This window comes from Sitodiplosis mosellana, unplaced genomic scaffold (genome assembly GCF_009176505.1).
Source record: "Sitodiplosis mosellana isolate CC-2019 unplaced genomic scaffold, AAFC_SMos_1.0 Smas_scaffold_1, whole genome shotgun sequence".
In the NCBI taxonomy this organism is placed as follows: domain Eukaryota; kingdom Metazoa; phylum Arthropoda; class Insecta; order Diptera; family Cecidomyiidae; genus Sitodiplosis; species Sitodiplosis mosellana.
In genome coordinates this window covers 9297927-9324781 of record NW_022595244.1, presented here as the reverse complement: position 1 = coordinate 9324781, position 26855 = coordinate 9297927, and the positions used below count along the sequence as shown (strand labels likewise).

Here is a 26855-nt window from a genome sequence, read left to right as displayed (position 1 = left end):
ATTTGCCCCCAAAATTCGTCAACTTTTGTCGGAATAGATGCAGTCTAGTGTCGATTGTCGAACATGGTTAGAGGTATATACAACAGGTACACCAAAATTGGATTGTAACACATTTGCTGTGTAGCATGGTATGAAATGCTCTTGTTCTATTTTGTACATTTTGCGAACATATTGTCTGCGCGTGTACGGATCGTGCTATCAATGAAAAAGTGATTAAATATGTGCAGAATGATGAATCCAGCTCCATTTCAGATGAGCGCCCAAGCAAGGAAGTGTTTTTCAACCAAACCATGCGCACAAATGCTTCAGTGATTTTCGCCATTTTTATTTAAATGCCTGACAATTAGCCCGGATTGATGCAACTTATGTTTGCTCTATCTTCTCCACGAAAATTCCCATTCGCATCGAAATTGTAAAACAAATATCAAACAAGTTAAAACATGAAATGGATTCGTTTTTTCTCTCTCATGCTACTGCATGCGAGTTTTCGGTACGTCGAGCAAAAAAGCGAGAGAGTGGGCGAAAATACAAAAGGGATTCACTAATTAAACAATTTATCATTTTCCGCTCGGTGAAAAGCAGCGTCGAGAAAAAAAAACTTGTTTCCCCGAATGTTAAAATTTTTCGAGCGGCGTGGGTTCAAAAGGTCAAAATAAGCTTTCGTTTTTTAAGACGGATATGGCAGATCGCTTGGAGTCGGCATGTTGTGTTTTTATTTTGCGTTTTTCCACTGTTGACATCTGAATTTATATTTGGTAAATAATTCATGGCCCGCATCCGATGCAAAATGGCACATCGTTTTCGACGACTCTGCATAATTCATTTAGCGAAATGAACACATAATGAGATGACTGGAAAATTGATGTGCTAATGCACCAAACGAGTTAAAAAATGGTCAAAATTACGGCGCAAATAAAAAAAAACACAAAAATACCAATTTGTACTCTCTCACATAAAATCGCTCTCTTTGCGAAGAAGTCGAACCCGAGAAAAAAAATCGTTTTTTTTCTGTTGTTCGTTCACATTTGCCGCTTTGAGCTGGGGTAGAATGAAGACGCTAGACACTTGGCAAACGTATTCTAGGATGATTAACTGGCATGCAACCATCGTATTTCCATTGCTTTTGCTTTTATCTAAGCGTTTTCTCTCTCTTCTCTCTCTCTCTCTCTCTCTCTCTCTCTCTCTCTCTCTCTCTCTCTTTCTCTACGTCAGTATTTTGTCTAATTAAGATGGATTATTTATAGGTTTTATGGAACGTAATTTTGTTTTATCATTTCCAATGTGTCCTTGTCGTCTTCATCCAGACAACATTGCGAACATTTTGCTTTCTCTGTTTGCAATTCCCGTTCATTTATTCTACTTTGTTGAAGAATGACTTCAATTGTAACCAAAGATAAGTCAATCACTTTTGCTCTCTTCCTCTGTCTTATTCCAACATTGTTCCGGCGACTCATAAAATGAAGAATGTTCAGATTCTGTGTTCATGAGCATTAAATGCCACTATACCGAAAAATACAGACAGAAAAAGCAATCCGAGGATGTTTTATGTGCTCGGCATTGGCATTTACGCATTTTCGCATCCATTTCATAGCACTTAGCCACACACAGATGAGAGAAACCATCTCATAAATCAAAATTAGCAAAATAGCACGCAAACAGATACTGATTGCTTCAACTCAATTCCAAATGGCGAATGATGGAAGAGTCGCTATTTCAAGTTTGGAACGTAGTCGTTTCACTTCGAACGAGAGAAAAAAAAGCCATCAACCAAAAAGTTGAAAATTAAATCTCTACGGCATTTTAGGGTCATTAGATTCGAATGTCAAAAGGATGCAATTTGCTACGACAAAAAAAATGGACAATCATTTCACTGAATAACATTTGCTGAACTCATAACGACCCGCTTTTTTCTTTTGATGCCAACATTACAGCAATCACATCAACAACCTCATTAAGCGAAAATAAAACCATAAGAATAACCATTCGAAAACTGCAATAAATAAGTCAGAATGATGTTTTTTTACCCCAGTCAAAACCGATTTTCAACTAGAGAAAAAAATGGAATCTGCTGTCAGATTGACAGTAATATGTCATTAAAACCAACACGCCGACATTCAATCCACTTCAATTTTTAAATCCATCTCATTTTTTACCTTCATCAAAGCAAATTTCATCTGATATTTCGTCATAATTACTGCAGTAATCCCAGCTGGCCCAGCTGGGCTGGGCATTGTTCCAACATTTTTAATTGTCATTTTTTAATTCCATCATCATACGTTCTACCTTCCTCTCTCTTTCGTGATTGGTTTTTTTCGTCTAAAAAACGAAATGTGAACAAAAAGAGAATCAAAAACTGGGATAATCCATGAAATTACTTCAAAGTTGTTATCGCTTCCTTTATCATTCTTATCTAAGCGCCAGGATGTATCAATTGCTTCATTGCAGACGACTTTTTTCGGCATCAAAATTGAAATTCTTCTGAAGTCCTCATCTACTCATGCCTTTGAAACCATGAAATGAAATTGAACACATCAATTCGTTTCCTCAAATACTGTTGTTCGCTTGTGTCCACCACCGAAATCATTTGCTAGAATCGTTCACTCTCAAACTTGACAGAAATCAATTCGACATTGATTTTTCCCTATATAAAACGAATGTCACCTTCTTTATCTCGATCGAAGAAGCACCGGAAAACATTTACAATGACACCCATTAGTTAACGAGAATGTGGTGAATCAGAATCGATAGGCGAGAAATTGAAAGAACATAAAATTAATGAATTTATTGTTATGTAATATAATATGACATACAGTTGAAGTAATAGGACCGGAATTTCGGTTAATGGACTATGTCTGGGGTATTTTTGATTTCTTCTGTATCCACCACATGGTTTAAACAGTATTTTCCATCTTTTTTTTTCGTTCTTCGTCGATTAGAATATGAGTGTGTGTCTGATGTTAGGAAACATTGAATTTCATTGGTAATCACAACATTCATAAAATAAACAAGAAAAATCAATTCCAATCAAAGCTGTAAATAAATATGAACATCTCGTTAGTTGCGGCTCGGTTTCATGTGAATAGGTGTTACCACAGCAAAGTGTCTATACATTTAGGTACACGCATCACTGGCTTTCATTTGAGCACATCACAATGTTTATCTTTCTAAATTCGATTCAAAGCCATGCACTGACACATTTTCTTCGGCTATATCAAAATTAAGTCGAGTGTATAGACACAATGGTCTACATAATGAATTGGAACTGTCAAGCCAATCGATGAAATGGAAACGAAACTGACAACGCAAAAAGGGGAATGACAGAAAAATACACACACAGACACATACACACAACGTCACAAATGCAAGAATCGAATCAAAGCAATGTGAATGCGTCAATGAACAAGAAAATAATTTTCAAATTATCACTGTTTAATGTATGCCACGGCACAACAACAACAACTACAATAGAACATCGGCACGTTGAACCAAAACACGCAGTCATTCGTTCACGTTTTCTTTCCCTTTTTGGTTTCTTGACGATTGACTTTGTTGATTGAAGTCACCATAACACAATTCTCGTTTCAATCCATATGGAATGATTTTCTTCATCCCATTAAGGCACACATATTTTCCAAAACAAGTCGATTGGTAATTGCGTCTCTCCATCGCTTTGAATGGTGCATGTGTTTCGTTCGCCGCAAAATTTTGTTTTCGGCTTTCTATACCGTATTCACACCTTGACTGAATTATATCAATTCAATCATTGTGTAAACAATACCTCGATTCGTTATTTAATCAACGTTCGCCATGCAAAATGGAAATTCATTAGACATTGAGTGCCGTTTTGTATTGATTTTCGGTGTTGGCCTTGGTGCGAACGTTGTATTTTCATTTGGATGGAGCAAGAACCAAAAGCAGCTACCTGTTTTTTTAGATGAGCATCAATTTCAACCATTCTCAGGTGTACTTGAGTGTTGTTTCGAGTGTTGTGTAGACAGCGCCTGCTTTAACCACAGCATGTTTTCGGTTGTTACTTACACATTAGCGAATAACTTTTACGGCTCAGGCTGGATCATTCCATGTAGCGCACAGCACACAGCACACCACAGCGTACCATATCATGAGAATACAAAATGCGCGTATCAAAAGTTGGACTGAGTTAAGTGATATTCCCTCATTTTTGTGTGCATACCGCCAAAGCCAATGAACGAACAATCAGCATACACACATACGCACACCTTGCTATGGTGTTGGATCGAAGCTCGAATATCACGGTGGCTCCGGCGACGGTGACACAAATGATGGCAATGTCAAAACATGTTGAATTTGCATTTGGTTTGATGTGTTGTTGTGGTTACACCGAGCCGCACCGTATCCAGATTGCCTTGCACTAACTAGATTGAATTCTAAGCGACTCTCCGTGCATCAAGGCCACTCAATTGGCTGTAGACTGAATAATGTACAATCAATTTTGATTAACATCGTGCTCATAAATTGATGTCAAATGATATATACGGCGAGACTAGGTGTAAGATGTTTGTATGTTTGTATGTGTGTGAAGGGAACATTGCTAAGTAATACCATCATTTTCACACATTTTTTAAGTGGACTGACATTCAATTGTGCCCTGTTCCACCTCTGCAGTTGTAGCATCAGCACCAGTACTGACTTGGTGAATGTCGAAAATCACTTTTGCATCGACACAAAGGTACCGAAAATTTGAAACGTGAACAAAATTCACTTTTGTTTTATCGAGATTTCTCCCAAAGTCAAAATGGTTCAAGTTTCATCGCCACATTTCGCCTTCATTTATATTCAATGGTCGTTCGATTTCAGTCACAAAATTCACTTTGTCCAAAGAAGAAAAGAAAAAAAAAATTATTTGACGCATTTGAAAAGCCATTCACTGGGGTTATACCTATATGCAAACCAAACGAAACAAGAAAAAAATTCATTGAATTGATAACGACCGAAAAGTGCCGTAAAATCAAGATCATTTCATGTCGGCTTCCTTTTTTCATGGGATGCGATGAAACAACATAGTCATACACGCATAGCATAAAAATAAATTTACTTAACCTGAGTACAATCATCTGTTATGTCGGTTCGATTCGGTTGGATAGCGCGAGCCATTCTCATGATTAATAATTTATTTTCACCACGTTTCAATTCGTTCTTCATTGTGTGTGTGTGTGTGTGTGTGATGCCAGCAAATTTATACGTTTGCTCTTACCAATTTGCTTTTTTTTATTGTCAACCTTTTTGTTGGTAAATGGCAAACGCATTTGTATGGTAGAAACATTTCGTCGTGCATATGCTTTGTTTGTTGAGTCACAAGTGGCAAAAAGGGAACGAGCAAATGGGTGTACGTGTTGTCGTAAATATGATCGGCAGGAATGACGAACACAGTGCCGAATAAAGTGTTGAAAATTCAAAGTCGTTTCCAGGTTGAAGATGTATATTCATAAGAACCACCGTGCTATTGTTGTTGTTTTACAGCGCACGGAAATTGTCATTGAATTTTGAAAAGCGTCTTCCAAATGAATTATTACATTCGGATGCGTCAATCGAAATTCACCAATTTGAAATGTGTGCGCTTGGAATTCAAGTGATATGAACTGATTACGATTTTGATGTAGATTTCATAACCAAGTCACATGTTTGATTAAAAGCGATGTTGGCAGAATGATGTCATGATGAATGTGACAATAAATCGTTCAAATCACGAGAGTGAAAAAAGTGCGAACGACACAAAATATGCAAATTGTGAACGGATGTTGTGTGTTACAAATAGTCTTATGCGGTGGTAATCGAACCGTTTTCAATGTTTTGTACAAATCACAAATCCAACCGCATAGCAGCAACCACACAATTGGGTTTTAGAACAAATCGCGAGTACCACGATGCATTGTTTTTTTTTCGCTGCAATATGATCGATGTATGAAATCACGTTAAAAAACGATAGATATATTTTACATTGTTTCGAGATTGTAGCGGTATACCGCAAAACAAATAGATCCGTTCCCGAGATTGGATCTGTTGATGGCGAACAACCAAAACCCAAATAAAAAATATGAATGAACGAGCAAAATGTAATGAAACTATCGCATTGGATTGGTACAAGCGACTATAAATTCCATATTCATATCGTACATGCGAAAAGCACTTTGGCTATAAGAGGCTACTTCTATAGCTCGATGACATTGATTGTCGACTTTTCACGCTCGTTCGCCCATACCCAACAAATTTATCTGTGTTGTTCCACCATCTTCGCATTTCATACGTATCGCAATATAATGTAATATAGATGGCTTCATTCTTGGCTATAAGTGGGAGAGGAAAAAAACGCCAAAAGTTTATTGGCATGCATTGTGTCGCATCAATGTATTTTATGTATAACATCCAACAATGAGAATGCGGCTTTGGTGTGTATTCGTGTGTGTGTGTGTGTACTTGCTGCAATCAAATAATATCAAGAATAAATTGACCGGGATTAGGTTGGTATATGGTTCCATGAAAAAGCGCGCACAATATACACACGCGACCTCTTGTTATAATTTGTCGTCTGTTGTCACATACACATACACATGCTATGGTTCACACCATAGCGTCATTGTGTTGTTATTGACGACATTGAATCGGAAGATGTTATGGGCTATGCTCGAGCTTGATAGCATAATACTCTTAAAGCTGTAGCTGTTATACATGTACCTTCTTCTTGTTGTTCGACCATTCGACAAAAACACATTTTTCTGCACACACAAAAACATCGCCTTCAAAACCAGTGCACACACATACCCGAAGTCCCTTGCAAAATGTCGACACAAAAAAGTGTTTTCCGTATTTAGTATGCATGCAAGGAAAATGGATCGGCGATACGACGTAAAAATATTGTAAGCCAATTCTTAAGCGAACAAAAGCGAAGCAACGAAATCGGTAAACCAATGAATGGACGGATATAGTTCCCACGTGGAAAGAAGTGCTTTTCTCCTTATCTCTCTTTCCCTTCGCCACATTCCTTTTTAAATCCAGTCAACATCGACATTCTCACGAGGTGAATAGCATAATCGATTGATATGAATTGAATTGTTGAGTGGTTGTAATCTTATTATTATTTATGATGTCTAAAAGGTCGCGATTTTCAATCAAAATATTATTCCGCCCAAATGCATTGCGATTTAATAAAATGGGGAATGCCTACATGGTTTACGGATTTGGATTTCATTCGATTTTAGATCGCAATCATCGAATAACACCGGTGAATTCAATTCAATTCATGCCAAACATCGTGTTTATTTGATTCGATTTCATTGGATTTGAATGCAATCGCATTTTGGTTTATCAGCAAAGTAGAGAAATTCACACAGCAATTCTCGCTCCGATCGGATCAAAGAACGATATAACATCAAATGGTATGGTAATTCTTTGATGGTTTTTAGGTAAAAAGCCAAAAACGATTTTCTTAGGACCAAATCCCTTCGAGCATTTCATTACAAATTATAATTTGTTCTCTTTTTCCTTGTCATAAAGTATTTTTATTATTTAAAAAAGAGAAGTAAAAAAGTGCGCGGATTTGGTCAAGTGTTTCATTTCGAGTGAATTGTCTGCAGTGCGCCAAGTGAATAGAAGTATAATCCTATTTTAGTGAATCTTCAAAGTGCATGAATAGCATCTGCAACGATGACTTTAACATTTTATGAGCATGAATCAAGCACACAACTTGCTTCACAAAAGAATATCCAATTCAATTCCAGTGAAATATACACTCATCTCGAGCAAGTGCTTTCAGAAAACCTTTTTTGGCTTTTATTATTTCAAAAAAAAAATTCTATTTACATATTTCACTTGATGGAAATGAGCTATCGAAAAGAAAATTGTATGATCCATGAAAGAATGAATGAAACGAAGGAGATAGGAGATGATGATGAAAAAAGCAACACGCACGCAATATTATGATGTGAAAATGCACTTGGTGCTGTAGTGTTTCGCATTGCATTCGATATTCATAAAGTTTCAACGACGTCATTCATATGCTCTTTGAAATTCGAGTGAGTGCAATGCGCGCATTGGTTGGGCTCCGTCGTGTGAAAGAGTGTGTACACGATGGAATAAAGTGCATTGTTCAAATGCTTATTAAGTTAAGTTGAATAAATGATGCATATGGAATCCGGTTGAAGTTCATTCAGCTGCGATTGTTTAGCGCATATTTGAATTGAATGCTTTGATTGGTAGGGCGATGAAAGCGATTCCATCCATAGCTTTGAATGTGATCCAATTATGCGCCTTTGATGTTAAGTATGTGGCGACGGGCGAAAGATGAAGCGCAACGAATATGTAATTTTGAAATCGATAAATTCGTAGCTACCTGATGCATCGAAGCAATATTCATTAAAAATCAATGGATTACGGTGCTGAAAGGCTGAAATGAGCTGTCGATCAAATGACACAAGTAAACACAAGTGCACGTATACACACACACACACACACACACACACACACAAACATATTTAATGAAATTAGCCAAATGGTGCACTGCACAACACAGTTCTGTTCTCATTAGTGTTTATGCTCGTTGCGCTTTACTCTGTTTACTCCGATCGGTTTGTTAGTGTAGTCGATGCAAATACCTATGCTTGTTTGTTATGTGTAAATTGTGAACAAGGCCAATGGACGAGACCACATCAAAAATAGCTTCGTTATGCCAAGCAATGGCTTTTGAAAATGTGTTTGCATTAGTTTGGGCCTTTTGCTATTTGGATACGATGGTGCGACAAAATTGCAACTGAATAAAATATAATAACATTGAATGTGTGTGCAAACTTTGTGAACAGACAACATGAAGCGAAAGAACAACAACAAAAAAAGGAAGATGGAAATGGAAGCGCCACATTTTCACAACACTATCCAACCAACGATGCAGCACCAGATGACCATTGTATTGCAGCAAAAGTGCTTGCGGTGGTTGCCATTTTTTGTGCTTTTTTTTTTCTTTTTGGTGTGTATGTGTGTCGACAACCACTTGCGAAATCAGATCGTTGTGCTGACCAAACGAGCATCCATATTAAAATTAAGCACTTGAAAATCATTAAATGCAACTCGGTTACATAATATCTTTGAGAATTCGCACATTTCGAATATGTATGCATGTTATAAGGACAATTTTCGTGGTGGTTCAGTGTTTTTCCAACGTTTCATTCTATTCTCAATGCTGTGATTAAAAAGTCGAACCTCATGTTTCTCATTCAGTATGGTTACATTCAGTATGGTTACATAGTTTCATTGCACTTGCTCATTCATCCTCATGACGATAGTGTCAACATAGACGACGCCAACACACATACGAACGATGAATAGGGAGAGAAAAAACTTTGCAATGCTCTTGACTCCTATTTCAAATTATTCCATTTATGCACATATGAGCATGCAAAAGCGTTCCAACTCTTGAATTTGAATATTCTGATTCGTCGGAATAAATTCATATTTTTCTGTATATCAAACGTAATGATTGTGAACAGGATGGAGAAAATGTGGAAAATTTCTTTGGCTTCAATTTTCTTTCGCTCTCTCTCTCTCCTTCTCTCGCCTCTCTTTCTCGGTGCTGTCATGTGTGCTATGAACTTTTGTGCCGCAGACTGCAGCAGCAGTGACTTTAAACGTGCTCTGTTTGCATCAACTGGTTTTTGTGGTTTTTTGCTCAACTTGCACTGGCTCCAGCCCCAAACCACCACCAACGATTCGAACATCGGAGCTGTGTTCAGTTTTTCAGCGTTCCTCTGAGTCAAAACATTTTAATCGTGTTAATTCCAAAGTCACTAAAAGCCATATAACAAAAATCCTTACGTTGCAATATGTGTATTCAACAGCAACTTTCTAACATTGAAAATGAACGTATGAAAACATCACGAATTCCATCGGGTGTTATGGGTATATATGTATGCGAGAGACGTATGCCAACGAGTTTAATGAAACAATACGATTGTGATTATGGTGTTAATCTTTCTAAACGTGCATTTTTCTGAATGGATCCAATGGAAAGAACATTAATTAGCCCAGTTGGCAACATTTGACTGGCGGTGGCGACGGCAACAGTGGCGATGCCCACGCATTTTATCGCTATTGTTTCAAAAACGGAGCTATTGCACACACACACTCCCACTGTATTTACGACTTCATTTTCTAGCTTCATTTGCCATTTGATAGCATAAATTCGTTACACACCGTGTGCATTACTCGCGTTTGATAATAAGTTGGAACACACGTGGAAGTAAATTGAATGACTGAAAATTGGCTTTTCACTACGATGAGTGAGAGAGAAAAATCCCATTCATTTGCAACGCTCTACAACATTTTATGCTTCTTTACGCATTACTCACAATGTCGTCCATTAAATTGGACGAGCAACATTTTTTCCCTTCCATTTCATCAAATTGGTTCATGTTCTTGTTGGCCATCATTCGTGAAGAGCACTCATATGCCGTGTTGTTAAAAGTCAACGATGATTCATCACAAATTGAGTCTTTCAAAAAAGAAGAAGGCTACACAGTGCACCAATGATATCATTAACAAATCTTCTAGTTTTTTTTCCAAACTTACTTTATCAGGCCAATCGAAAATGTTATGCAATAAAATAGACAATGAATCCTTCAGACGAGAACGACTGCAATGAATATATACTCCACCGCATCTTTAATTTGTTCGTTTTTTTTCCTCTCTCTATTCTATTCTTTCAAGTAATTTAACGACTTTTTTTAAAACACTTGATCCTGCTTGCTGTGGAAGATATAATGATTTACTATATAGACACATTAGTCTGGTATGTGATGCATAGAAAAATCCAATCTCGGATTCGTTCACATTTCGAAGTGAATCCTTGATCCTTGTGGGTCAAAAAAATCATTTAAAAAAAGATTAAGCGAAATTGTTGAAATGAATTCGTTGTTCGGTGCATGACGGTGATTCATGACTTTTGACTGAATTCAAGTGACTCACACACACACACACACACACATTGGGCACCGGATCATTGAATCTCACAACGAATTGCTTTACACATTCATTGTGGCCACATCTCATTCTTTTACATTTTATTTTCTCCCTCTCTCCTATCGTCCTCCTGTGGAGAATCTCCACCAGACAATAGTTCTCTATTCAATCTGATGGCATCAACAAATCACATTTCATTTCAAATTGTCGTTGCATCAAACCACGTTCGTGTACTTACCTATTCGAGTCGAATGAATGTGAGATCGTGGACATTCGGACAATGGCTTGAAATTTAGCTTCATTCGTCGACGTTTCAATTGAATGCTGGATTTAGTTGCAGTCAGTGCAACGAGCGTAAATCAATTAAAAACCGTCAATTCAAGTGGATGGTATAATGAAACGATCGAAAATAAAGGCAGCTTAAAAAAAAGCCAACAGAATAAATAAAGACAATTTCACTCCTAATTGAAAAGATCCGCTTGATTTGCCGCAGTGCATTCATTGCAGAAACAGAAACAGCAGCCAACCCACGTCGTTCAAAGTTTTGTGCCACCTCGTCCTGCTGTTACTCAAATTCGAAGTGCAGAAATCCGTATCATGGATTTCACAATTTAACATCAACTTGCTTCTGTCTGTTTCTTGATGTCTGCATGCTGCAGCTTTCGACCGACGCATTTTTAATGCGATTTCACCGACAGACACAGACAGAGATGCACCATTCGAAGCATTGTCAAAACGACCTCAATCAGAAAACTCAACAAAACAAGCGGCAAATTGAATTTGCGCAAACTTTTATCAAAACTGATAGTCACAATAAAAACAATGCTCTTACATCGAATGACTTTTCCCATTAGCAACGGTTGGGAAGGAGAAAAAATGGGTTAATGCTATTTTATACGGTGATGATTTGGTTTTTGCTTTCGAAATCATATATTTTGTAAACGCTAAGTCCATAAGAGTATTTTTCACCGTACAACTCTCGGGCACTCTCGAAAAACGCATTAACAATTAGATGGTTTTTTTGACGGCGGCGAACAAAATGTATATATGCCATTGATTCTCATTAATGAATATTTAAAATGGACAACCGCAGAGATTGAGTGTGTCGTCAAATATAAAACGTTCAATCGAAATGTTCGGCACTCACATTTCAAAAGCCTGACAAATGGATGTGACACTTTCAACGAATGCAATGCATTTTTTTTCTGTCGTTACTCCCAAGCTTCTTATGCACACTGTTTCATATATATGCATTTTGGCACAAACATAGACACCCAACATTGAACGGAACATTCATATGGATGGCAAAAACGATGCAATGAGAAAAACACACACACACACGATGTGGTATTAGTTTGCCAGATATTTTGATTCGATGCGATGAACGGATTTGGTCTAATGATTGCATAGACACACAAATTGGAAAGAATGGCCGGGCATTCATTTCAGCTCTTAATCCAAATAATCTGGTTCATGCCATTGATTATCTTCTTTTCATTCGAAACGGTAATGCCACCGTATTAAGAGAGAGCGCACACACTACACACAATCGTCAGCTCTATGATTCGAGATGTAACCATATGGATTTGAGAAAATAATGTGAAAAAAGACAATGGGCATCGGCCGCTACGGCGAAAACACAAAAACGGGCACGAGAAAAACAATACATGGGATGCGGGAAAAAAAATGAACAAACATTTAATTCGTGGTCATTTTGATAGATACCGATATTTTCAGTGTACATCGATTCGTTTGCCAGATATGTGGCCTTAAACAACGTGGGTGATGCGAGTGTTTTCTCCCTCTTTATTTGCAGAACCAGTTAGTTTTCTTGTCCATTGATTCGTCGCCGTCATCGTTGTCGAATGTTTCTTTTTTTCATTAGTTGTGTACACACGCACGCAACAAAGAGAAAAAAAGGATTTTTCGATTTATTTATTATCATTTTTTTCGTTTCTTTTCAAAAGGGAAGCATTCACATTTATTTCATTTGTAACGGTCCCGTGTAAACATTTCGTTTGGTTTTTTTTTTACCGAAAATATGATAAAATCGAAATTAATTGAATTTGATTCGGTTGGATCTGTTGGTTGGCGGGTCGCATAAATAAATAAATGCCACGAGTAACCGATTTTTTTCGTTTCGAAGAAAAAATATTACGCACAAACATAACAACTCACCGAGTGATAATATGGAAAACTCTGAACCTCGCGGGGCAACAGAGTGTATTAACCAATATATTGGTACATTCGAATGCTGTTCATCTCAGTTCGGTCGCCTCTCGAACGCTCGACGCATACTTTTCACTTTATTTTTATTGCCATCAAAAGCGAAACATATTCGTGTTTCCCCATGGCGACAAATTTGACCGTTATTAAAAACCGGCGTAAAATATTAATTCGACATTTTTATCGATTCCAATTTCAACAAATCGAATACGCAGCGTGTGAGCGCAAATAAATTGAATTCAATTTGCAGCTTGATTTAATACCCAAAAAAAATACACAGTCGCCAGCGTGAATCGATGTTTGATGGATTTTGCCGACAGGATCCTTATTTCTATTTTTTGATTTCAACTTTTTTTTCCGGCGGCTGTTGTTGTAAATTCATGAAATTGGCAATTTTTTCTCTGGTCCAATCACACACCCAAATGAAATTGCATTTATTGAAATACAAACAAACGGCGTGAGATTGGATCAAAGTGAGTTTTTTTCTCTGTTCGATAGAGAGAAAAAAATGTGTCTGATGAAAATATTCCATGAAATTATTATCTTCATCACTGTTTTATTATTCATTAATCAAAATCTACCTCATTCATGATATCGATGTTGATGTCGAGCTCCAGTAAATCCCATTGTTGATAGAGATTATTTCAGTCTTTTTTTTCGAAATGTCGAATATTTATTTATAAATAGTCTGCCTTTTCGTACCAGTCGTGTATGTTCTTTTTAACCCGGCTCAAACAAAAAAAAATGCGCACACAAATATGAATGTTATTCAAAACGGAGCCCATGCATTTCAATTTCAAAACTGGTATTTCACTTGAATTCGCTCGTAACGTTGCATTCACTCGAGACACGACAAACAGGTCGGATGAAAGAAAAATCATTGAAAATAGAGTAGAACGGCGAATAGCTGCAATTAGACTCATATTATTTTTACACAAATCACAGCGGCACATAATTAGAATAGCATACCGAGAACGTCATCTGTGCATTTATTTAATGCTGAGCGAAAATGCGGGCGCCGAGAAAAGTGGATCATAGTGCGCTTAGACGACGATGATATTTACAAACATTTATACCACAAGTTCATAGTGTGTTAATGGATTCAAACCACACATCCGGGTTAAAATAAAATGTGCTGTAGCTGCTGCATCGTCGTGTTTCATCCTTATATTCACTCGTTCGCACGAGAGATGCGAGCATATTTTCCGTATTGAAAATAGTAGATGATGAATGGTTCTATTCTTGATATTTCTGATTGTTAAACATTGCTGTTGTGTACTTGTAAATTGTTGCAACGCAAGCGATACTACTCGAATCGATTGTGTGAAATGCACGTTTGGGCGCATATAGAACATGAATCATCGTTCGTTAAACCAAAAGGAGCAGAAAAAGAATTAATGTTCGACATACATTTTCGTGATTTTTATGCATTTCTTTAACAATTTGAATGAATTGCAAAATGAATTGGTATTGATTGTGATCGCGACACGTTCACAAAGATATTCGCCTTTTAAGCGCACGCTGATCAATTCAAATCTCTTTGTGCAAGAGTCGCGTTCCATAATCATCGATATAAATCACTCTTCGGATGAGCAACCATACCAAAGCAATGTAGTTTTATGCATGAATGAATCTTCACCCAATGCATTTCTGTTACTCTCTGTTCGCTTTTTTTCGTGTTCTTTAATCCGAATTGATAAAATCGATTAACGGAACAAGAACATTTCCTATATTTCAAGTAAAATGTTGCCGTCGGTAATAAACATTAGTGTTCCCACATCTTTGAATGAAAAGAGTATTCCGGAGCAACGAAAATGTACCCCATGATTTTTATCAAAGAATGTGATTTATTCAATGCGATGGTTCTTTGAAGTCAAAGACTTCTCAGTTAGATTCACATTTATCATGTGATGCCATGCGAACACCAGCAAATTGATGTACTTTTTGTCGTTTGACCGTAAAACACTTTTTGATATGAATAAATTTGTCAGTAAATCGACAACTATCATTGGAACGATGGAAAAAAAACCTTTCATGTGCCCCGTCTATTAGCTTCTATTAAATGTTCGTGTATGGGTTTGTGCATCGTATATGGGTCTGTGTGCAGTAGAGATTTTCTCACATGATATCGGTCGCTCGGTTGCCACTCAACTAAACGAAATTTGAATAGTAGAGACGCATTTTATCCATGTCATTTAGATGCACAAAGGATAAAATCAATTTGCTTCTGTTGTATTTGACACCAACAGACAACAACCTAATCTACAGTGATAATAAATCAACGGGCACGATACAATGATACAACATAATAAAATAAACATCAATTTACAATGACACTGATAAAAGTGTCGAGAAAAAGATAAAGAGAGAAAGAGAAAAGGAGAGAAAGGGCCGAGGACAAAGAGAGAGAGAGAGAGAGTAAAAGAGTCAAAGTAAGAGTGAACGGTGAATAAAGAAATCGAGATTCCTTTTATCATTGCATATAAAATGTGAAATCATCGGACAATTACAAGAAGTGAGCGAGGTGAATGCAAGAATGTGTCTTTTCAAAGAGTGATCGTCTCGTTGTGATTTATTGCCGTTGTCATTTTCCCTTTCGTTTTGCAACTGTGACTCATGCAAGTCCGCTTTGTGTATGTCAACATTTATGGTGATGGAGGATTCGTTTCCACGAAGAATAAGACAACGATGACGACGACGATGACACTAAAAAAAAGAAACATCCATTCGATTGCCATATCTAGACTATGAAATGTCTCTTTTGAATATTTGAACGCAGCAATCGTCACACAGTCACTGACTAAATCCTTTGAATTTATTCGCAATCTCTTATGTCTGCCGCAGTGAAACGCTACAAAGAACATAATTATAACGATGTGGTAATTTTTTAGAAATATTTTTCTTCATTCGCTTCGTTTTTGAAGTTCATTTGAGCGCTCGTATCTCGATCTCTTAAAACCACAACTCTTGAAGGTTCAACACAACTGTGCAGACATTTTTGTAAAGTATTTTTAGTTTTTTTTTCCTCCTCATTTTTATATCACAAAAAGTAATCGCAAAGAAAACTGCTGTTATTTCTTTTTTAATTTTGTTCAAGCCGTTCTTTTGTGAAGCACTTCTGAACGCTTCGATTGTTGTTCGGTTTTATTATTAATTCGGATGTTATTGGATTCGAAAAATCGCATACGAACGAATTTCAATATATTTTTATTTTTTCTCAATCTGGTGCTTCTTCAGAGAAATGGCCAAGCAATCTGAGTTTGACGCCAACAGAAACCTCAACGGGTGGTCACAATGACATTGCCGCAAGTAGAAAAAAAAGTTTTGATTGAAGTTCTACCGTATTTTTTCTCTCCTTTGAATAAAATGCGCTATTAGGAGGCAGCCTGCGCGGCAATAAAATGATTTTCATTTTTTTTTCTACAAAGCAAAATCGTTGATTCAAAAGCCAATCGCTGTTCATTCCACTCAACATTTTCTTCATTTCCAACAATTGTCCAGGCAATTTTCCCACGCGAATGATTAACGAACGTCTAGACATATCGTCCGATTTCACCACATCTAGAGCGGAATCTTCAATCGTTTCTACGTTCTTAATGCCACCCAGCTATACTTGATACGCCTGTTTAAAATGCAAATTGCGGATACTGGCCAATTTCACTTGGAATTCGTTCGTCTGAAGATGTCATTATCAGAACGTGCGTATTTGCATAATCAGGATGACAGATATAATCATGGAAATGCGGGTCCTTTTTTGATCTTTTTTTCATTTTGATTGAAACTTTGGGTGGCCACCATTTATCATGGCATCACCGTTTCCACAGCAAATATCACAGAGAAGCTCGGCACATCGGTTTTTTTTGTGCTGCGTGTATTTTGTGTGTGAATTTTGAGATTGATGAAATTGTTTTGTACGAGCCATCCATTAACCCAATCAAAAGAACAAAACAATGCCAACAGAGAGAATATATCCATCAATTAAGGGGCTGAATGGATGTTCAACGCTAACGAGCTTTGATACATCGATATCTGATGCGTATGTTTATCTAAGGTTGTTGTCTCTCCATTTACAATCCATTGTTACGAATCAATAGTGAGTTCAAATCAAGAGACAAGCGTGGATGAATGGTTGAGTGGTAATTTTTTACATCATCGATATGGCAGTTTGTGTGATGTTGAACCCTACACACTTACAAAAGGGATAATGCCTGACATGAAATTAAATCTGCACTTTTTCTCTATTCGAAACAAAGCGTTGGAGAGTGTTTCATTGGTCTTTGAAACAAGATTTATGTAGCCATTATTACAATTTTAATCGATACGAAGAAACAACGGAGCGAAGAGCAAACTTTTTGTTTCGCTTTCACTCCATCCATCCTTTCCTTTCCTCACCCCCCCCATTTCCCTGCTTCTCTCATGCCTCATTCGGTTCCCTTTTTTCGTCGGAAAACTTTGTCATTTGATTGTGTTGATTAGATAAAAAAAAAGGGACCATTTAAAATGTCTCAGTTGTAAATCAGTTTAAAGCATCAACAATCATGCGTTTATTCACGCGAAAATTCATTTATTTGCCTCAAGACACACCAAATTATGAACACAACACAACACAACATTTCAATTGTATAGAATGATTGTGAGAATTAGATACGTAAAGAAATTAAAGAAAAATTTGCTCATTTTATCACAAAACCATTTTTTCATTGTTGACATCTGTTTTTCTCCTCTCTTTTTTTTGCAGTAATCGACTGTACGGTAAGCGAATGGGGTGTTTGGAGTGAGTGTGATGTTCCATGCGGCACTGGTATGATGTCACGTACACGATCAATTCTAAATGCACCAGAGAATGGTGGCAAGCATTGTCCGTCACTGGTACAAAAACGTGGTTGTCAAGGATTCAAGTGCCATGGTCAACGGGATCGCCGCGTACTAAGAGGTATGAGTTTTTGCCATTTTATCCGAAAAGAAAGTTTTTAATGCACGTTGCGACCATTTCGTAATTTCCACAGCAAAATGTTAATTAAACACGAACGAACTTTTATCATGGGCTCCAACGGAATTTTCGGTGCCTGATGAACGTTAACAAATTTTGAGCATTTTCAATGAGTTGTTCGTGTAGCAATCAATAAAAGCCGTATTTGGCAAACACTCGGCTATTTAGTATTTAATCCATCCGCATGTATAATGTCAGATTTCACACGTAGATAGCAGTGGGCATAGAAGTGTCGTGTGAAACGGCAAATTACTTTTGACACCACCAATCACAGTGTCGCGTGAACGAAACGATTTTCTCATTTCGGTAAATTTATTACGAGCCCCAGCTAAAACGGGAAGTACTTCACTACGTATATGCTGTACCCATAAAATAAGTCGAAAATAATACTCGCACACAAAAACTAGGTGAAAATTGAACGAAACATCAGGAAAAATAATAATCGGTACGGTGACTTGAGCTAGTACCGCTCAACAGTTACAGAAAAAAACGAGGGATTTAAGGAGTTTTTTGTTTGTTCATAATGCAACACTTACAGCCAACACTTGGCAATCAACAGTGAAAATAATCCGGAATTAATTGCGCTTCGAATTGCCCGCACCCGCATAAATAAACGCCATTTGGTTTGGCTTGTTTTCGAGAATATTAAAATTTCACGGTTAATTTATAAGGGAAATAAATCGATGGAATTTATAGACTTTCAGTGCGTTTTCATAAACACCATAAAATAACAGTATCGCTGCCGTAATCTGTTGTGGCTGACGAATTGCAGTACAGTATGAACGCTTTCACGAAGCGACAGAGTGTTCATAATGTCTTTTTATGCTCTGGCTCCACCTTGAAAATATGAAACTTGCACATCTTTCATATTCGTTGAATTTTTTATGAGACATAAATGCACTCGTAGATGCTCTTATGCTATTTGCTATGGTTTTTTTACTCTCTGCTACGCAAAAAAAGCGAAAAGCCGGAGGGATATCGCACTTTTAGTTTTTCCCATTGCCAAGTTGTCAGTCATATAGGATGAGTTGAGTCGCGCACAAAGTGCGAATGGGAAGAAGTTTCCATGTCTGGCACTCAATTTTGTTTGTTACGCGGTAATTCGCGTGGAAATCCCATCGAAGAAGCTAGCATTCGAAGAAAAATTGCGGCTGCTAACGTAAACGTGCAATCGCTACAATATGCGCATAAAATTTATCATAAAATAAGATAGAAAAAAGATTTATATGCGAGAGCATATGAAACAAACAAAGGCGGCAAGTATATCATGATAGAAGTGGAGTAGTTGAGATCTGCATCGTTACTAGACATAGTCACGAATATGAAAGCTTAAGCGCATACGATGAGTCCTAGTTATTTCAAATTATTATTACAATTGAAAAGCGCACAGAAAATATTCATCACGAAAAGAAAATGAAACGTTTCTTCATGCGATAGAAAAAACGCGTCTAACATGAATGAAATGTGCACGACGCTGTCAAGAAAACTGATGCAATAAAAATGTATGCGTCGCGTAAACCAGTGACATTCTAAACAGTTTACTCCGAACGGTATGAATTCTTTGCCAAGTTACTGCCATTTCATCCATTATTAGTTATACGGACGTGCAAAGCCTTGCAAGCTCATTAGATTAAGCTTCTTTCGTGGTTTTTAACCGGAACATTCCGCTCATGTACTCGTACTAACGGCGCATCACATCGAAAGGCGATATTTGCATCGCATGTCATAAATGACGGCCTGAGAAGAAGAACATATCCTACAAAACCTGTGCGCAGAACACAAACACAGACATTTTGTAGTCAAAAGGCGAACAGCAAATTTGCGAGCGCAAAAACCTAATATATTTACATCGAGCGCAAAAGTATAACAAGCCTACTAGCATGCAAACTCCGTATAAGTAGACCCGTTATGCTTTTGCGCTCGCTGTAAATATATTAGGTTTTTGCGCTCGCAAATCTGCTGTTCGCCTTTTTACAGATTTACATTTTGCCGTAACACATTAATATTGTAACGAAGAGCCAAAGTAATGCTATTACAATTGTAATGCCAAAATTTAGCATTACCGGTAATGTGTAACAATTATAATAGCTATTACTTGACCCGTTCTGTAATAGCTATTACAATTGTAATAGCTATTACTTGACCCGTCCGTTACAATATTAACATGTTACCTAACATTAACGGTAATAAAATTCTGGAAGTGGGTTTTGGTGGATCCTCAGGATCGTTCAAAACTGCGCCCGGTTCGGGAAGTGGGTTTTGGTGGATCTTCAGGATGGATCAGACTGGGTTTGACAATGCCCTAGTCCATCCTGAGGATCCACTTCCAGAACCAGGAGCGGTTTTGAACAATCCTGAGGATCCACCAAAACCCACTTCCAGAATTTTCTTACCGTCAATGTTAGGTAACATGTTACATTTGGCATTACATTGCGTGTGTAATGTTAGAAAATCAAATTAATAATGTTAGAATTCTGGCATTACCGTTAATGTTAGGTAACATGAAAATATTGTAACAGACGGGTCAAGTAATAGCTATTACAATTGTAATGCCAAAATTTAGCATTACCGATAATGTGTTACAATTGTAATGCCAGTCATTTGGCATTACCGGTAATAGCTATTACAATTGTAATAATATTACAGGAAATTTTTGTTAACGTAATGCTACTACCTACTAAATTTTTAATGCCGGTAAATCTGTACGCCTTTTGACTAAAAAATTTCTGTGTTTGTGTTCTTCGCACAGGTTTTGTAGGATATGTTCTTCTTCTCAGGCCGTCAAATAATGTACATGTACCATTTTGGTGCACCCAAACAGATTTCTTTTATTTTCAATGCAATTGGATGGGTAGCATTGAGATGAGCACGAAATTATTAAAGCCTCATTTTGCAATAGAATGTCTGACTTTGTACTTCGAAAGCTTAGCATTTTGGCAAAGTCAAACCAAAAATTTATCGTAAATCTTACATGGAAAATCATTGTGGGGCAAATCAACTATTCATAGCACTCCGGAAATCCATATTGTCTAACACATATAATTTTACTTTGCTAGAATTTTCTTTTATCTCTTTCAACGTAAAAGTTTTGTAAGTTTAGACGAATTTAGCGGTTGTTCTATCTTTCGTCTTCAGTGTGGCAAGCGTACAGTTCAAGTTCTATCTTCAACAAACCAAAACTGCGCACAACACATCGATTGATGTGGAAAAGTTTTTCTTCAGAAAAACCAACAGTAAATATTGAAAAGTATCGTTTTTTATATTCGAACTTGGATTGCCTTCAATTAGTATGATCTACAAATGGCATCGGTAATCAGCATGTACCGACTTTATTGGCTGTAACTCGCATAGATTGAGGAAAATTATGCACATAAAATCACAACGGAATCTTAACATCAATTGCTATCTTCATGAAATTATTATGGTGTGCATGAATCACAACAGCAAATAAAACGTTGACGTCAATTATGCATTCTGCTTTATGATGTGTGTAAAGCCGTTTGTTCCTCATTGATTCCGATAAAATTTTGTGTTCAAATTCATGGCATGTGAGCAAAGCTTATGCTCCTCGAGGCTCCTTAATGTCTTCGACGTTCTCTCTTTCTCTCTCTCTCCCTCTCTCTCTCTCTTTCTGCCTCCTTCTCTCTCGTATCGACGCTAGAAAATCACACATAACCACACCCAAAGCTCAAACATAAGATCTGCATAATATCGTATGTGGGTAAATGGTAAATTAACATATATTATCAAGTTATTGTCCGTGCACGAGTGAGCGTAAATGACAATCCACAATTCAAATACGATGAGATTCGAATTCATCTACGGAGCTTACAATTTTACCATACTGAGCACGTGAAGACATCCCATGTGACTGTTTACAATTTATATGTTATGATAGGCGCATCGCAATTATTCCACATCGAATTGGTTAATTCTCTAACAAATTTCAGGTGCAATCTATCTTAAAACCCCAACCAATATGTCTTACAGTACATTCAAAGTGGCAGAGTAGTCATTTTAGATCTTAACTATCCATCTTCTTAACAACGAAGTAATTGTTTTTTAGTAATCCAAAGTGTGATTTCGGTAATTTTAAGTTTCTATACTTAGCAAGTTGCTAAAAGCTACTAACAAACAATGAGATACAATAAATATCAACGATATCCTTGGGATTTTAATCAACAAAAATACACAAAAGAAATTGCCTCAAGTATGTGACACAATCCACTTAAGCTTCCTCAGTGATGGGACAAAAAAAAATGACGAGTAAATTAATCCGATTGCAAGAGAGAATAATCATAATATCTCAAGCAAAACTTTAGCTTCGCTTCAGTTTATGTTTTGAATGTCATTTCAGCCTATCAAAATAGCTACATGTCTCTTGTCTCATTCGCAACAGTGTGTCATAAACGCAACTTGAGTGCTTATGACTTTTCATAAATCTGTAACAATATTACGGAGAACTTTGTCATTAGAAAATGGTTCTCATGGGTTGCTTTTCGAAAAGCGACAAGCGTCGAATTTGGAATTCATTTGTGAACGTTTCCATTTGTAATCATTCTTCGTGCTACATGCATCCATCACCCGAGCCGGGATAATACGTGCCAAGCGTTTATTAGACAATGGCGCAATAAACTGGTAAAATCTTGATTTACAGCCTAATGAAGCAGAGCGCTTTCCACATTGAGATTCACGGGCTCGTTGCATGGCCGCTTAAATAATTAATAAAATCGCTCGAATGTTTTCATTTCAATAGAACAATGAGTGAATGTTCACAAGTACACCAATTTTGTCGCACGTCCCGTATGTAAATATGTGCAGACATCATATGGCATGAAATATGGCAAACTACACGCTAGACACAGCAAATTAGCCTAAAAATTCATTGCCAATGCTATGGCAATGTTCAGGCTTAGCGCAATACATACACGCACACACACACACGGAAAAAAGTCTAACGATGATCCATTAAATTATAGTATCGTGGATTCACAGTTTCAGATTAGACTAAATCCATTAGGCGCTGATGATAATTGGGATTTAAATGAGCATACATCCAACGCAAAAACGTGCTTATGCACACTTTTGCCGTTGTATGGGCAGCAGGCAACAACACAATTTTCCACATGTGCGCTGTGTAAATACTGTGTTTACTAATTCAGCCACCTACCAATTTTCTAAGCGAAAAGCCATTCCGCACACATGCTGCGCTCTCTCAGACTCATTTTTTATTAACACACAATTCCTTGCACTCTTTCTCTCTCTCTCTTCCTCTCTCGCTTGCTAGAAGCCCACATTTATGCATCTCACAAAACTAATTTGTTGTGCCCTGTAACACCACGAACGATGATTCATACGTCTAGCACTTCATACATTACACACATGCTCCACTCTCTCTCGAACTACTCGCCACGGAGATCGTGTTTCATGTGGAACATTTATTAATTACTACTTATTATTAAACGGTATACGAGTAGTTTTATGTTTGAATAGAACCAGAACCTCTTGAGATAAGTTTTAATTTTTGTTTCGAATTTTTTTCCCCAATCGTTCCTCTTTTTTTGCACACAAAACCCGGAAAGTTTTCGTGCAAATTTGCCATGTAGAGTACGGGCATCTCTATTTCAACAACACTTGTTTATTATCATCAGTTACGGGCCAGTGTGTTCAAGATTCATTACACACTCTGTGTGCCAAATTCATTACATACTTTGGCGATGCTTCTTGTGTGTGTGTGTGTGTGTTTTTATGAACCATCTAACAAAGATCACTTGGACTTAATTGAAGCTACAGTTTTACAGCTTTATTTTTGGTTTTATTGAATTATTTCCGTGCGTCCATTTCATACGCTAATGCAACGCATTATTCCATTTTTATTACCATTTAATTTTCGAGATAATTGAGTTTTATGCACACTCCAGCTCAGATCAATGGATGCTTGTTGCGCAACCACATGTACTAAAAACAATCGCTGCCATGATCCACATAAAATAAGGTGCTGGCTCCGAATAATTAGATGGAATTAAATGCTCTTTGAAAATTATCAATTGACTGTATTGCTTGGAGGATTTTATGAGCTCGGTAATACCGAGTCGGTATCAAGGTCAATGTAGGCTGCGTTTAAGGCTCTTGAGCTCAAAATTAAACCAATATCGAACTCATACTTGACGAACAGAATATTGAAACGAAACTTCGCTAACTGGGTTTCAACTCGAACAAATGGCAGAAATAGAAACAAAAACTCATCGAATCGGGTCATGGTGGCCCTTTCCACATTCGCAAAACGTAACTTTTCAGCACGAAATAGGATTACATAGAGCCAAAAAAAAAATCGAACATTTCGGAGCAAATATTTTTTAATGATGTGGTTCGATTGGGAAAAGCTTGGTGGAAAAATCCAACATTTCATTTTGTTGGAAAATTCCGTTCGAATTCGTTATGAATTTTTGGTTCCATACATTTTCTCTTCAAATTCGTTGAATCATGTCACAACGTTTTTTTCTGCTCGGAATTTAATCAATACAATCGAGTTGTTTTCTCCGTATTTTCATCTAGCCATCACAAGAGCAGAAAAACTGAGATGGAAGCTTAATTTATTCCATGTCCTTGATTTGAAAACTGCATTTTTCACTGACTCTTTCTTGATCGTGTTTGAATTCATAAAATGGCTTCGAGAGAGATCATTTTTTAAAAAAAGTCTTCATTGAAAATTGATTTTTATCGGAAGGAGTGTCATCAAACACACTCAGAATGTAAGTGAATCGAATGATTTCAGTGAATCGGTTCATTTTTTCTTTCTTCATTTTTATCAAAGGTTGATTGGATTGCAAATGGCCTGCGGGTGATCACAAGCTGAGAAATAGAGCAAGCAAAATGCGACGAAAAGAAAAATGTAGAATTTCATTATGAAAATGGAGCTGATGTTGACATTTCGAAATTAAAATTTCCAAGAATTCTAGCATCCTCACCATATGATGATGCTTCATGGTTTTGATGTGCATCAATGAGTCTAGTTTTGGTACTATTCAGTCTCTTCTTCTTATGTAAACTACCCAGATTTAGTGATTCAAAATATGCTCATTACTTATTTCTATGAACAGATTTTTTTTCAACATGACACAATTTCTCATTCACAAGAGTACACTAATTAAAATATTGTGTTGAAATGCACAAAGGGATATTGCAACTTTTTTGACCAGAAAAAACGCCATTTTACGTCGTGCCCGTAAATTATTTTACTGTACATTTAGATGGTAGAGCTTGAACAAAAGTTCGACACTATGCATAAACTTGGAAAGAGCTTGATAAACTTGATGAAATACATATATTTTATGGTCGTTGTTAATACCACTATGGAAATGCATATGGGGAAAAAATAGCCTGTCAGCTTTGATAGTGTACTATCATGTGTGTTTACATATAATATGCATGTTTCCTAAAGAGACCAAAACCAGTTGTACAAAACTTATAACGAGCGGTTTTGCAATATGATTTCAATTCAATCACTTTCAGGCATGGTTATGTTATGATCCTTTATTCAAATTTTGAGTCAAGCAACTTTCAAACAAAACGACTATTGAATCAGTACCGCATGTAAATTACATTAAATGCAGTACATTTTACGTGATTCTTTGCCCGTAAATAATGTGCTTGTGATTACAAAATTTGCCAACATACTCCAAATGTAATGTTCCTCTGCAACACTGTTGTCAGCGTTGAAATGTCTTATATGGATGGTTATGCAAATACAAATAAAAGTGAATGCAAAGTAAGCAACTGATTGATGATCGAGATATAAGATATCACGCACTCGACTCTGTCGATGCGACATAATTCAACACAAAAGACGATTTTTCGGTTTGCGCAGAAGTAATTCTTTCCATTTTGCGTCTCGCTTGCATAAAGCATTCGAACAAATGCGCCAGCAATACGGATTAAAACAGTCATAAATCAAATTGAAATATGGTTTACGATCGAAGCAAGTACATTAAAGTCGGAAAATCAAACCAAATAGTTTATTCATGGTATATGTGTACGTACATAATTTATAAGTAAGTACAAGTTTCCTAGCTCTCATCACATCTCAAAGTCACAATAATAAATGTGCTCCGGTTCCGGTATTTATTGCAACCAACAAACAAATATAACCGTATGTAAATGTGCGACAAGCTTTTATGCACTTTCCGGCAAATGAAACCAAATTGATAACAAATGATTATTCACGATTTCGAATGTAGTTTCGTGTCATTAGTGTGTCATTAATTTGACTAATATAGTCATTGTGAACACATGCATTTAATCGACGACTCAAACTTGGACAACCAACAACATGGTTCGACATGCACAAACAACCACTTTCAAACGAATAAATTGTTGTACACTCACGGTTGACAGTCAACAGTCGTCACTCATTCAATATTTACTTTAAATCCCTTGATTTGTATAGAGCATGGCAAATGATGCGTTTCACCAGTGACACGATGCAATTATTGTACATTAGATAGTTGCATCTCAAATGGCATGGCAATTTATTGCTTGTCTACTGTCTGCCATTCGGAACTCCTTGACACATTATTGTGCAGATTTCCACTTCGATAAATTCGAATCACGATAACTCTGTCAAGCAATAAATTGTCAGTTTTACTCCATTTAATCC

General features: G+C 36.9%; 1 protein-coding gene across 1 annotated transcript in view; it reads left to right on the top strand.

The window, feature by feature from the left end:
* LOC129566891 (somatomedin-B and thrombospondin type-1 domain-containing protein) overlaps positions 1–26855 on the top strand; it is an 83497-nt gene that overhangs the window by 40899 nt on the left and 15743 nt on the right. Inside the window, exon 2 of the mRNA XM_055443265.1 lies at positions 17948–18142. Coding sequence (XP_055299240.1) covers positions 17948–18142 — 195 coding nt within the window. The remainder of the gene's footprint in view (positions 1–17947; positions 18143–26855) is intronic.